Raw genomic sequence first — 15,134 nt, 5'->3', positions numbered from 1 at the left:
ACATTTGTCAACATTGTATTCCATCTGCCAGACCCTAGCCCATTCACTTAACCTATCCAAATCCCTCTGCAGACTTCCAGTATCCTCTGCACTTTTCGCTTTACCACTCATCTTAGTGTTGTCTGCAAACTTGGACACATTGCACTTGGCCCCCAACTCCAAATCATCTATGTAAATTGTGAACAACTATGTACCCAACACTGATCCCTGAGGGACACCATTAGCTACCGATTGCCAACCAGAAAAACACCCATTAATCCCCACTCTTTGCTTTCTATTAATTAACCAATCCTCTATCCATGCTACTACTTTACCCTTAATGCCATGCATCTTTATCTTATGCAGCAACCTTTTGTGTGGCACCTTGTCAAAGGCTTTCTGGAAATCCAGATATTCCACGTCCATTGGCTCCCCATTATCTACTGCACTGGTAATGTCCTCAAAAAATTCCACTAAATTAGCTAGACACGACCTGCCCTTTATGAACCCATGCTGCGTCTGCCCCAATGGGACAATTTCCATCCAGATGCCTCGCTATTTCTTCCCTACTACCAAAGTTAAGCTAACTGGCCTATAATTACCCGCTTTCTGCCTACCTCCTTTTTTAAACAGTGGCGTCACGTTTGCTAATTTCCAATCCGCCGGGACCACCCCAGAGTCTAGTGAATTTTGGTAAATTATCACTAGTGCATTTGCAATTTCCCATGCCATCTCTTTTAGCACTCTGGGATGCATTCCATCAGGGCCAGGAGACTTGTCTAACTTTAGCCCATTAGTTTGCCCATCACTACCTCCTTAGTGATAACAATCATCTCAAGGTCCTCACCTGTCATAGCCTCATTTCCATCAGTCACTGGCATGTTATTTGTGTCTTCCACTGTGAAGACCAACCCAAAAAACCTGTTCAGTTCCTCAGCCATTTCCTCATCTCCCATTATTAAATCTCCCTTCTCATCCTCTAAAGGACCAATATTTACCTTAGCCACTCTTTTTTGTTTTATATATTTGTAGAAACTTTTGCTATCTGTTTTTATAGTCTGAGCAAGTTTACTCTCATAATCTATCTTACTCTTTATAGCTTTTTTCGTAGCTTTCTGTGCCCCCCTAAAGATTTCCCAGTCCTCTAGTCTCCCACTAATCTTTGCCACTTTGTATGCTTTTTCCTTCAATTTGATAGTCTCCCTTATTTCCTTCGATATCCACGGTCGATTTTCCCTCTTTCTACCGTCCTTCCTTTTTGTTGGTATAAACCTTTGCTGAGTACTGTGAAAAATCGCTTGGATGGTTCTCCACTGTTCCTCAACTGTTTCACCATAAAGTCTTTGCTCCCAGTCTACCTTAGCTAGTTCTTCTCTCATCCCATTGTAATCTCCTTTGTTAAGCACCAAAAACTAGTGTTTGATTTTACCTTCTCACCCTCCATCTGTATTTTAAATTCCACCATATTGTGATCGCTCCTTCCGAGAGGATCCCTAACTACGAGATCATTAATCAATCCTGTCTCATTACACAGGACCAGATCTAGGACCGCTTGTTCCTTCTTAGGTTCCATTACATACTGTTGTAGGAAACTATCACGGATACATTCTATAAACTCCTCCTCAAGGCTGCCTTGATTGACCTGGTTAAACCAATCGACATGTAGATTAAAATCCCCCATGATGACTGCTGTACCATTTCTACATGCATCAGTTATTTCTTTATTTATTGCCTGCCCCACCATAACGTTACTATTTGGTAGCCTATAGACTACTCCTATCAGTGACGTTTTCGCCTTACTATTCTGGATTTCCACCTAAATGGATTCAACCGTATCCTCCATAGCACCGATGTCATCCCTGACTATTGCCCGGATGTCATGCTTAAATAACAGAGCTACACCACCTCCCTTACCATCCACTCTGTCCTTCCGAATAGTTTGATACCCTTGGATATTTAACTCCCAGTCGTGACCATCATTTAACCATGTTTCAGTAATGGCCATTAAATCATAGTCATTCACGGTGATTTGCGCCATCAACTCATTTAGCTTATTCCGAATACTACGAGCATTCAGGTAAAGTATACTTATGTTGGCTTTTATATGTCTGTTTTGAATCTTAACACCTCGATCAGTAACCTCTCCTAAGTTATATTTCCTCTTAACTTTTCTCCTAATTTTCCTTGTCGTTGAACCCATATCTTCATGTAACAACCTGCCACATCGCTTTCCATTTATGTTTTTACTTCTCGTTTTATTCCTTTTAGTATTACTGGGCCTATTCACTGAGCTCCCCTCAGTCACTGTACTGTCACCCTTTTTGATTTTTGACTGTGGCTTCTCTGCCTTACACTTTCCCCCTTACTGCCTTTTGTTTCTGTCCCTGTTTTAATCCCTTCTGACTTCCTGCATCGGTTCCCATCCCCCTGCCACATAAGTTTAAACACTCCCCAACCGTTCTAGCAAATAGCCCCCCTAGGACATCAGTTCCGCCTGAACAGGAGCTGTGTCCAATTCTGCTCACCACATTTTTAAGAAAGGATGTGAACCTGTTTTAGAGAGGGTGCAGAAAAAAACTTATCAGACTAGTTCCAGAGATAAGGGACTTCAGTTATATGCATAGATTGGCGAAGCTGGAACAGCATTCTCTGTTCTTGTTTCAGATTCCAGTACCTGCAGTATGTTGCTTATTTTAGAATGAGTGGACATCAATTTAAGAGAGTGTTTTGCAAATTTTTTCCCCCGGGACCTACTTCTAACAACTGGCTAACCTTCGGGGCCCATGCTGCCCGAGCTTCACGACAAATACTGGTTGACCTTCGCAACTCAGGCCAGCCGATCTTCGCGACACACACAGACCAACCTTCGTGGCTCACCGTTATTTCTTGCGTTTAATGCAACAGGTGAACCTGCTTGATCCTCACAATCTTACTTGCTTTGTCATTCAATATTACATTTCTACTAAGGACTTCAGCTGACGATTTAAATTTTTGCTGCAGCCTTTGAAAAAAAAATCAAGAAATTTGTCCTCGTACTCACCATGTCTGGGAAGTTTTGAGGGTTTTAAACTTTCATTTACCAGTACCTCCCTGCATGTGGCACACTTGGGTTTTGCATCCTGATTTTCATTGGCACAATTACAAAAGCCACACCTCAATAAATCATTTTTAGGCTTTTTTTTTTTACCCGACTTCAGTTTTTTCTTTGTTGGGTGTTCACCAGAAGCCCTCGAGCTCTGCATACTGCTCACACCAGCGCTGCTTTGTCCTTCCCTGGACTCTCCTGCGAAGCTCTCTCCAGCAGATTCAGTCGTTAGATCCTAGCCTGTTTGTGACTCTGGCCCTCTCATCCTTATTACAAAATGACCTATCTTCAGTTCTTCACACAGTCCTGTTGCTTGCTTGCTGGCAGCTACAAATGGAGGAATCTTTCCTTCATGATTTTGCACCCAAATCACAGACATACAGGGTACGTGCTGCGCTCCTGACTTGCTCTATGCAACCACTTCTGGCGGGAAGACTCCATTGTTTGTATTTAAAGGCCAGTCATGCCAGCATTCTTAAAAGCCGATCGCAGCCATTGGGCACTTCTTCGGTGATCGGGAATGCCACGACAGATTGTTCTGCGACCCTCCCGACACCCACCCCCGGGTCGTGACCCCGAGTTTTAAAAACCCTGATTTTAGATGATCGTATGCAGTGACTGGTGAGGATCTGAAATGTTCTGATGTAATCAGGGGTTTCAACACAGAATTGGAAAAGAGAAAAAGCTTGCACAGGGAGAGGAAAGAGCCGAGGATTAGGACTAGCTGAGTTACTCTTGCAGAGGGTTTGCATGGGCACGACAGGCTGAAAAGCCTTTTTCCATGCTGTAACCATGCTATGAAACTAGGAGTACCAATAGTTCTGATAACTATTCGACTTACCTGAATTACGTTATTTCTGTTATACCACTTGCTTACTTTCCCCAGTTTTTCTCCACTAACTTTGGAGAAACGAATTAAGAGAATGCTGCCTGCAGAGGACACAAGCTCTCAACAGCAATCCTTTTTTGCCAGCAACCATAACAATTTGTGCATAGTAACCCTTCCATTCAAATACATAGGACCTCCATATAGTATCATAGTCCTCAGTTTTTAGTCTTCCACTTCAGTCTGCTTTCCACCCTCCAAGAGGGTGGCACATGGACAGCAGCATAAAAACAGAAACCATCCATTTTTAAATATCTCAAACCATTTTATGGTACATAATATTATTCATGGTTACTATTGACCACAGTCAAATAATAACATGCCACCATCAGTTAGTGTGCAGTAATTCCGAGGATCTCAGGACTCATGACTCACAGGATCCTTGTAGAAGAGATGCTCCAAAAGGCTCTGATCATAATGAGGGTCATTCAGTTCACTTTCATCTAAGACACTACTTCCTGCAGATGGAGACTCTGGAGGGGAACCCATGCCATCCCAATAATGTAGAGGGATAGAGTCAGTACTGTCGACAAAAAGAGAGCAGATCAAAATGGTGTCATACAGTACAGTGCATATTAATATACAACAACTGCTTTTTGTGGAGAACTTTTAAAGTTGAAAACATTCCAACCACAAGCATCAAGCAAATAGCAGGAGGAAAAAATGGACACCGAGTAAAAAGCTTGTTCAGAAATATTTAAGCACAACATCATGAGAAATAGAAGCAGTAGGCCATTTGGTCCCTTGAGCCTGCTCCATCATTAATAAGATCATAGTTGATCTGATTGTGGTCTTAACTCCATTTCTGTACCTGCCCCATAACTCTCAACTCCCTTGTAGATCAAAGAACATGTCTAACCCGGCCTTGAAAAATGAAGAGGATACTCAGTAGAGGGCATACTTCCACCACACTGTTAACTCAATATGCTGACTCAATTCTACATTGCTGGAGGAGATGCTGACGACAGGGGGACTGGAGAAGGCGGTAGTGAAGGCGGTTTACGGAACTATTTTGGGAGAGGAGAAGCCACCGCTGGAAGGGATCAAGGAAAAGTGGGAGGTGGGAGGAAGAGTTAGGAGAGGGTATGGAGGAGGGGTTCTGGTGTGAGGTGCTCCGGAGGGTGAACGCCTCCACCTCATGCGCGAGGTTGGGGCTGACAGCTGAAGGTGGTATATAGAGCACACCTCACAACGGTGAGGATGAGCCGACAGGGTAGAAGAGGTGTGTGATCGTTGCAGGGTGGGGTTGGGGGGGGGGGGGGACCACGTTCATATGTTTTGGGCCTGTCCAAAGCTGGAGAATTACTGGAAGGTTTTTAGGGTAATCTCTAAAAAGTGGTGCATGTGAAACTGGACCTGGACCCTAGCCCCCGGGAAACCATATTTGGGGTGTCGGACCAGCCGGGGTTGGAAACAGGTGCAGACGCAGCTGTTGTAGCCTCCGCCTTGTTGATCGCCTGAAGGCGGATCCTGTTGGGATGGAGAACAACCTCTCCACCCTGTGCCCTGGCGTGGTGGGGGACCTGCAGGAATTCTTGACTTTGGAGAAGGTCAAATTTGAACTGAGGGGAAGGATGGAGGGGTTCTACAACTCATGGGCGTTATTCATTATGCACTTTCGTGAATTGGATTACATTGAACATTGTGCGTGTGTTTGTGTGTGTGTGTGGGGGGGGGAGAGAAGACTGTATGTGTTAATGGTAACTATGGGTGATTCCTGATTCCTTTTTGTTATTTATTTATGTTAGCATGCGGGCTAATGTTTGGGGGGTTTGGTGGGAGGATGGGATTGTTGTTATTGATATGGGGGTTAACATTGCATTCATTACTGATTATTGTTTATTGTTGGTGGGTGTAAATTTGGAAGAAAATGTGAAAAAGGAGATTAAAAATATTTTTAAAAAAGAAAAGCAGGTGATAATCCCACTCAACCATTTTGGAGAGCCTCGGCCAGATTCTGAGCAACCAGGCAGCTAATGAGTTGTTGTCGGGGTTGCCATCACTCCAAGAGGAGGGATCCCACCTCTAAGAGCTGCTAGCCAATCAGAGGCCCAGGAGCTCTTCAGTCCCAACAGCACTACTGGGAGTGAGGGCAGGGGAAGCCCTTGTTTATAGGGACCTCACCGTCTCAGGTACAGAGTGTCTGATCAGGAAAGCCACCCCCTCCCTCCCACTGACCCCTGCAAAGAGGCCACCAGATTTTAATGCGTGGTCTCTCCTTGTGGCAGAGGGCCCACCCATAAAGTGACAACAGCAGGGAAGAGTCCCTTTAATGGCACTTAATTGGCCACTGAAGGGTTTTGTTGTCCTCAGTGGGAGGGGTGATTAGAATGCTGCCCCTGTCAATCAAATTCCATGGCATGGGAAGGCAATGCGCATGCCACCATCACATTCTAATGTACAACGGCCACACCCCATCTCCCAATTTTATTCCATCGGACCCATTAAGTTCCTCCCCACATCTTGGTAAATTAGTTAAATCCACTCTTACAGCACAGATTCTGATCAATATCAAATCCCAAATCCAGTGTCTGAATTTCATCTCAATTTGGGCTCAGTACCAATGGCAGACCGAACAGACCAACAAGCAGGGCTTTATATCTAAATATTCCCTCGGCATAAAAGTACCAGGCTTTCTGATGGAAACCAATGGAAAGTTACAAGTACAAAGCAAATTAAAATGAAAAGCGCTCCCTATATTTACCTCCCTAGGAGCAACCTGATAGCTGTGGCGTCTGTATTAGGATGAACTTCTTTTAATAGGTGCCCAGGAGAAAACTGCAAAGAATCGTTGGTTGGGCAAGTATCAGATTCCAGCAAATTATGAAGTAGTTTTCCAGAATGAGATGGGAGCTTTCTGACCGGGAAAATAAAAAGATTATTGTAGCTAACAGACAGTTACAAATATGAAATGATGTACTTCTAAAGTTTGTAATCATACGGTAGAGTGACTAACAGTTAGAAGAATATGTCCATGCAATTCTGTGGTGTAACATTCACCTACGGAAGTGTAGCTGATCAGATAATTCACAGGTAATAAACTCAGTTCCATCAGTACAAATGTTCAGCATATCAAACTGTTGTCCGGGGCAGATTCTTAATAACTGGCTAATTTCATACTGGAGTTAAAAACAATTGCAGTCTTTTCAAATATGTTGTTTTTTGATATTTATGTGATGTTCTGAAATGGAATAAATACTTTTGAAATTATTTACACTGTCAGGGTTTTCTTTAAACCCAAATGCAGAAAGTTGATCATGAACAAATAGTGAAAGATACACAGAAGTAATCTCATTAAGGGGTTCAAGTGGCATCATAGTTCACAAGAGCAAAGCTGGGCAGTTATTAACTGCCACTTGAACCCCAAGATAATGTTACTGTTTAGTAAATCACCCCAAGTGGGCAATTGAGGTTTTTAATATAGTAATCCTGATAAGTAGTTTTACTTCATGTTCAACTAGCTCTTCTTTAATCTGTGGTGGGTGCAATGGGAGTCATTGGTGTCCGAAATATTTGATGTACAAAATATTTGATGTACAAGGTGACTGATATTCAAGGATTAACAATTATGATTACATAGATTACATAGAATTTACAGTGCAGAAGGAGGCCATTCGGCCCATCGAGTCTGCACCGGCTCCTGGAAAGAGCACCCTACCCAAGGTTAACACCTCCACCCTATCCCCATAACCCAATAACCTCACCCAACACTAAGGGCAATTTTGGACACTAAGGGCAATTTATCATGGGCAATCCACCTAACCTGCACATCTTTGGACTGTGGGAGGAAACCGAAGCACCCGGAGGAAACCCACCCACACACGGGGAGAACGTGCAGACTCCGCACAGACAGTGACCCAAGCCGGAATCGAACCTGGGACCCTGGAGCTGTGAAGCGATTGTGCTATCCACAATGCTACCATGCTGCCAAAATGATGCAATTAGAAGTTTATGGATCAATGTGGGGATGGGGGAGAATATGCCGAACTAGACGACAGCAATCTGTAAATAAAGTAAAGTAAGATAAACGCCTTTTGTGCGTTACACTGTACAATAAATAAACACGAACGTCAATGTACATAATGTTGAAAATGGCAATAAAAAGATTTTTTTTAAAGTTTATGGAGCAATTATCTGCAATTAAGCCTGAAAAATAAATCAGTAACACATTGCATCTGTAGAAATAATTACTTTAGAAAGTAGCTTGTATGTTAGTATCCTCAATCGTCTTATGGTTCTGTAATCGTATTTTCACTTCAAGCAACTTACATTGCTGTATTGCTTTCTATTGACATTTGCTCAATATTCATAATTTTCTATTCAATTAATAAAACAGACCAAACTTCAAATTAAGATACACTAGAACAAATCAAGCTCAGAACAGATTCAAAATTATTCAAATTTAGGATGTGCAATACATTGTCAGACCAAAGCAAATCATTCATAGTGCAGTGGTATAAATGCTGAATATGCACTGCAGCACCATTCCTCTCCACTGTCTGCCGAGGTCTCTCATACTATAAACAGATAATTGAACTCAATGTAATTGGAATTGAATTTTTTTTTTTTTAAAAAGCTACAATGAGAAACCATCTCAATTTTCACCCTTCTTTCAATACAAGCGAGACTGCACATCAGATAGCTTATCTCTCCTTTCATCCATTGTTTGCACTGACCTGCAGTATATTAAATTTTAATGGACATTTAAGGACAGGTCTATTAGCAGTTGCAAAGAGAATATATCAAGTGCAGACCTTTCATGACAATATTAACCTATGTTTTCTACCAAAAATTGATGGAATTATTGTACATCTTATCTATATTTTGTTACACAGCCCATTATTAATCACTAATGTTGTTTAAATTCCGAAATACAGTTAGCATTAGGCTATAATTTGCTCCCAAAATAATGGAGTCAATGCTGTATATTATTATTTGTGCACAAACTGTACCTCAGCTTCAGATAAGAGGTAGGTAGATGGGAGGTTAAAATCAAAAATCCATAAGCTCCTGCATCCTTCAATTGCATCCGGAAAAAAAAATCTTGCTATCTGTCTTAATATTAAGATGCATTAAATACTGTGAAGTGCTGTACTTATGGGGTATATGGGAATTAAATTATGTCCATTTCAAAGTACCCTTCTTATGATGTATTAAATAGTAATTATTTCCTGAAAATTAACTATTATAAAAATGTGGAGACTCATTTATTCAGTTCTAATTGTAGACGTACAATTTTCAAAGTAGTTATCTTTCAATGTTGTCTTTGTTTTTCTGTCTGTCTTAATCCAATCTTTCTTTCCCTCACCTGGTTTCTCTTTAGTGCCCAATTTAGTATTCCATTCATTCACTTTAATGTATGCTTCGTCACCTGGTCCTCATGCAGTTGATTTCACAATCCTTCATTCTGATTGTTTAAGGAGATGGACAACTTCTTGCCCTGCTCACTCTGGTCCCAGATGCCCAGTTTTTCTCACTACAAGGTTATCTCAGACTTTCAGCATTGCCATGAAATCTTTTGTAATCGAAAGATGCAACGGAATGTCTGACCAACTCTCAGATACCCTATCATGATAAAATATGACCCATTATTTATTACTGATTCTCAGTGTATTGGTTTATTTCCTCCCTTTCTTGCCTGAAGATGCTGACTCTTGCTATCGCAAATTGCGTTCAGAACCTATTCAAAATTATTCAAGACCAGTTAATATAAAGTTCTTATATAATTCAGAAGGATGCTGGCAATCTCTGACATGCTGCCCAGATGGCTGTGCATCATGTGTGAACTTAGAGAGCAAATACTGACAAATTGTTTGATCATGCAGCACATCACAGCTAGTATCATCCGGTCTTCCACACATACTTTCCAAGAAGGGTTTCTGCCAAATGATCAGTGGAAAACAACTAGGCGGGTATTTTTCCTTCAGTGCAGGAATAGTGAGGGCAATCGTACTACCTTACAGATGCAGAGACAGAACTGTAGTATCTTACAGATGCTCACTAGAGATCAGTCCTCTTAGATGGAAACTAAATATACCATCCTAGAATTGGCCTCACCAACTTCCAGCTGGTATTCTCATGGTTGATCATCATCTAGTGACTCCTATTAGAATGCATAATTTTAAATACAAGTTCAGGACACAACCGTACAAGATTGTGATGTACCTCAAACCAAATGACCCAATGAAACATGGATATTTTACCCCAGTGGCTATTATTCGAGTACTGATCCCATTCATGGACTAGGGAAAAACTCTAACCAATGCTAATATTTTGTATCTATTTTATCCCAGTATAGAAGAGTGTGAAGTCAAAACCATAAATGCTACACATCAAAAAAAATACTAGATCAGTTGGTAGTTTGGACAAGTACTGTGAAGAGATCACTTCAGCCACTCCTACTCTTCATTTCTCTACAAAAAGGTTGCCATCGTTCTTTTGGTTAGCTTTCAGGATAAAAATTGTGATTGCTTCAAATTCAAAGGCGCAAAAAGAGCATTAACAGTTGAACGTTTCATCAAGCTTACTTTGATTTTGACATGCCAACGTCCTCACATGGAACCATGTAAGGACTGTCCACCAATCCAGACATACCATTGGGAACTGTTTTCATAGCAGAAATCACCATTGCATTTCGCAGTTTGCTCCCTCGGTCCAACAAAACTAGAAACAAGAATGCACAATGAACAAACAGACAGGTGCAAAGACTCACATCCCCTATAACAACAGTGTGCAGTTATATAACATTTTAAACATAAAAATGTCTCGAGGTGCTTAATCAATGAGATGGGTTTCAAGGATGGCACGAAATGAGTCGGAATCTAGAAACTGAAGACTCAGCAGTCAATTGGTGGGGGAATGGGATAGGGATTGCAGTGCCCTTGTCTGTTCAGTCTTTTCTGCGCTCAGTATTTGCAGTAGCATACTTATAAATCGTTTTTACATTTCCTCTAATGTTTTTGGATTGACACGTGAAATAGTGATACTGTTACCAGCACAGATACGTGGTTGAAGACAGGGCTGAACTGGCAACTCAACATTCCGGGGTATGGGATTTTCAGGCGAGACACGGAAGAGTGTAAAAGAGAAGGCGGTGTTGCATTATTAAGAAGTCAGTTCCTGCAGGAAGGAGGGACGATATCTTGGAAGGGTCTTCAAATGAGGTTTTGTGGGTAGAGCTTAATAATAAGAAATGAGTCAGTCACATTGCTGGAAGTGTATTATAAGCCCCCAAACAGTCAGTAGGTAATAGAGGAGTAGATATGTAGACAATGCACCAACATGTGCAATAATAATAGGATAATGATTAGCAGATTTCAAACAAGAGACTGTGAACAGCTTCATGTGGACGGATGGACGGACGGACGCACACACACAGTAGGGTGTTAAACGAGAGCTTCATACATAACTTCACCCGGGAGGAGGATGTCGGTACAGAATTTGGGGAGAGGGACCATGAGGTATTTGAACACTTTGACAAAAGGAGTTAGGAGGGACTGGAGGTTTTAGTGGGCTTAAAAGTAGATAACTACCCAGGTCCGGATGGGTTGTATTCCAGACTGCGTGGGAGACAAGAGAGAAAATTTACAGGGGCTCTGACCCAAATTTTTTATTTCTCTCTGGCCACAGGGGAGGTGTCAGAGTACTGGAGGACAGCTAATGTGGTTTCACTTTTCAAAAAGGGTGGTAGAGATAAACCAGGAAATTACTGACCAGTGAGTCTCACATTAGTGGTAGGTAAACTATTGGAGAGAATTCTGACAGAGAAAATTAATCTCCACTTGGAGGCAAGATTTAATCAGGGTTAGTCGGCATGGTTTTGTCAGAGGGAGGTCGTGCCTAATGAATCTGATTGAATTTTTCGAGGAGATAATCAGGTGTGTAGCTGAGGGTAGTGTAGCTGATGTAGCTTGTACAGATTTCAACAAAGCCTTGGACAAGGTCCCACATGGAAGACTAATAAAGAAAGCACATGGGATCCAAGTTAACTAACTAGGCAAATTGGATCCAAAACTTGCTTAGTGGTAGGAGACAGAGGGTGATGGTAGAAGGCTACTTGTATGACTGGAGGTCGGTGTCCAGTGGCATACCACAGGGATTAGTGCTGAATCCCTTATTATTTAATAGCTGAGAGTGTGGGAAATATAATAATAACCTTTTGTCACAAGTGTAGTGATATTCAGATATCAATATACATGATCAATGTATGTAAATGTAGTACAGTCATTTCAACACTAGATGGCTCACAGTCAGATACCACAAGAACTGGTTTCCCGCCTTTTCTAAGTCAGATGATGCAGATGGCATGATGATGTGATTCAGAACACTGAACAAGCAAGACATAGAATAGCTAGGATGAGCGAAGTTAGAACTAGTTTGTTATAATAGTGCATATTTGGGGGTTTCCGGTGTGCACCATGGAGTAAGTGGTCACACACAAGGCAGCTCCTGCCCAAGGTTACAGAAAAGAGCTCTTTTTTAAGCAATACGGGGTGGAATTTTGATGAAAAGGCGTAGGTGAATGTTGGAGGAGTGCTTTCCCCCAGGAATGGTATGTTTCTTGGTTACTAGACCCACAGAAACAGTGAAAGATTTGGCTGAAGCTACAGCAGAGACAAAAGCCTCTTCCAGCATGCAGGTGGGGGAAGGGCGAGCTAAAGGCCTCAAGCTGACTTGAGGGCCTTTATGAAAGCTGAATTCTAGCAGCAGAGAGAACAACTGTGAAAAGATCTCACCAAGGCCATTGAAGAAGCGGTGACGGCTGACGGGAGGCAGCCACGCGTTGGAGGGCTCCCGTTCGGGAACAGCATTGTCGGGGATTGACGCCCGGTCCTAGGGGCAGCGAAGGCGGTGAAGGCCAGGAGAAAGAGCAGGGAAGGGATATGTCGAGGTCCAGTAAGAAAATGGCTGTGAAAACAGCTGAAAGTTCGTCGGGGAGTAGAAAGGTCACCGCGGGGTCACCAAGGAAAATGGAGGCTGGAGCATCAGGAGAGGCCACATTGCTTACGGCTGAAGAAATAACTAAGATAATGGCTGCAGAATTCGAAAGGCAGTTTACAAAATACATGGAGACAATGAGGAAGGAGATGAGGGAGGTTTTGAGTGTGCTGGTGGAGGAGGCGATTTCCCCGGTGACGATAGCAGTGGTGAGTGCAGTGGCGGAGGTGCGGGAGCAAGGGGAGGCGCTGAAGAAAGTGGAGGAGACATTATTGCAGCATGGTGATCAACTTACGTCGATGGGGAAGGAAATGCAGAAGGTGGTGGAGATTAACAAGGATCTGCGAGGAAAAATGGAAGACCTGGAGGACCCTGGGGGAGGGGGGGGGGGGGGGGGGGGGGGGGAGAGAGAGGTTTACAACTCTAGGGTACCATGTACAGCACTCTTTCAGAGGTTGGAAAAGAAAATAGTGCATAGTTATCGGTATTGTACTTTAATTCTTTATCGTTAGTTTAGTATTGAGTAAAAGGACTCTCAGTTTATTATTACTCATTAAATAGTTCATCTTTCAACAAAAAGACTATTAATCATTTAATCAGCCTGGTGGATTCAAGAGTAATATATATATTTTAGGTAAGTCATTATTTAAAATATAACAAATATGAAGTTACTGTGAAAAGCTTCTAGCCGCCACATTCCAGCGCCTGTTCGGGTAAGCTGGTACGGGAATTGAACCCATGCTGCTGGCCTTGTTCTGCATCATAAACCAGGGGCGAAATTCTCCGACCCCCAGCAGGGTCGGAGAATCGCCTGGGGCCGCCGAAAATCCCGCCCCCGCCGTGGCAGAGATTCTCCGCCACCCGGGAAGTGATGGTGGCGGAATCTCGCCACTCCGATCCGAGAGGCCCCTGCGGTGATTCTCCGGCCCAGATGGGCCGAAGTCCCGCCGCTGGGAGGCCTCTCCCGCCGCCAAGGTTTGAACCACCTCTGGAACGGCGGGATCTGCGGCGCGATCGGGGCTCCCCGCTCAGACTCCGGGCCAGTGCCCTGGGTGCACTAATTTCCTCCGCGGCCGCCACGGCCTTCGCCATGGCGGAAGCGCAAGAGAACCCCACATCGCGCATGCGCCGGCAGTGACGCTGACATCACTGCCGGCGCATACGCCGACCGGCGAAAGCCTTTCAGCCAGCCCCGCTGCCGGGGGTGCCGGTTTTTTGCGCCAGTCTTCTGGTGCAAACCGCTCCGGCGCGGGGCTGGCCTCCAAAAGGTGGGGAGAATTCCCCACCTTTGGGGAGGCCCGACCCCTGAGTGGTTGGCGCTACTCCCCTACGCCGGCACCCTCCGTCATGCCGGGTAGGGGAGAATGCCGCCCCAGCTATCTAGCCCACTGAGCTAAACCAGCCCTTATATGTACATTTGCGGATAACACAAAGCCTGGCAGGATGGTTACTTGTGGAGAAGATGAGCTATGGCTGCAGGAAGATATAGACAGTTGGTTAGATGGGCAGATCAGTGGCAGATGGAATTTAACCCTGAAAAATGTGAGGTGATGCACTTTCGAAGGAGTAACAAGAGAAGCTCTATGAATGGCAGGACACTTGGAAGTTCAGGAACAGAGGGGTCTTCAGAGTGCTTGTCCAGAGATGACTGAAGGCGACAGGACAGGTTAATAGGGTAGTTAAGAAGGCATGCAGGACACTTGCCTTTATCGTCATGGCATAGATTATAAGAGCAGGGAGGTTATGTTGGAGCTATGCAAAACTTTGGTTAGGGCACAGCTGGGGGACTGTGTTCAGTTCTGGTTGCTTCACTATAGGATGGATGTGATTGCACTGAAGAGAGTGCAGAGGAAACTCAATAGGATGTTGCCTGCGATGGAGCATTTAAGCTACAATGAGAGGCTGGATAGGTTTGGATTGTTTTCTTTGGAGCAGAGAAGGCCCAAGGGGGTCCTGATTAAGGCATGTAGGATGATGAGCGATATGGAGAGGATGGATAGGAAGTAGCTGTTCCCATTAATTGAAGGGTCAATAACGAAGGAGCATAATTTTGACTGGGGCAGAAGGTTTAGAGGGGATTTGAGGAAAATATTTTTTGAGCCAGGGTGTGGTGGGAGTCTGGAATGCACTGCCCGAGAGGGTACTTAACAAAGTATGTGGATGAGCACTTTGAATGTCATAACATTCAAGGCTATGGGGCATGCTGTAAAGTGGGATAAGTGTAGCTTTGTCAGTGCAGGCCCGATG

General features: G+C 43.6%; 1 protein-coding gene across 1 annotated transcript in view; it reads right to left on the bottom strand.

The window, feature by feature from the left end:
- The window catches only part of c2cd3 (C2 domain containing 3 centriole elongation regulator), a 173,547-nt gene that overhangs the window by 137,453 nt on the left and 20,960 nt on the right, over positions 1-15,134 (bottom strand). Inside the window, exons 6-8 of the mRNA XM_038817737.1 lie at positions 10,478-10,613; positions 6,655-6,807; positions 4,326-4,473 (exon numbers count right to left, since the gene is read on the bottom strand). Of these exons, the coding sequence (XP_038673665.1) occupies positions 4,326-4,473; positions 6,655-6,807; positions 10,478-10,613 (437 nt within the window). The remainder of the gene's footprint in view (positions 1-4,325; positions 4,474-6,654; positions 6,808-10,477; positions 10,614-15,134) is intronic.

Source organism: Scyliorhinus canicula, chromosome 14, assembly GCF_902713615.1.
Source record: "Scyliorhinus canicula chromosome 14, sScyCan1.1, whole genome shotgun sequence".
In the NCBI taxonomy this organism is placed as follows: Eukaryota; Metazoa; Chordata; class Chondrichthyes; order Carcharhiniformes; family Scyliorhinidae; genus Scyliorhinus; species Scyliorhinus canicula.
The sequence above is the reverse complement of the archived record's forward strand: the minus strand, read 5'-3'. Positions and strand labels throughout refer to the sequence as shown.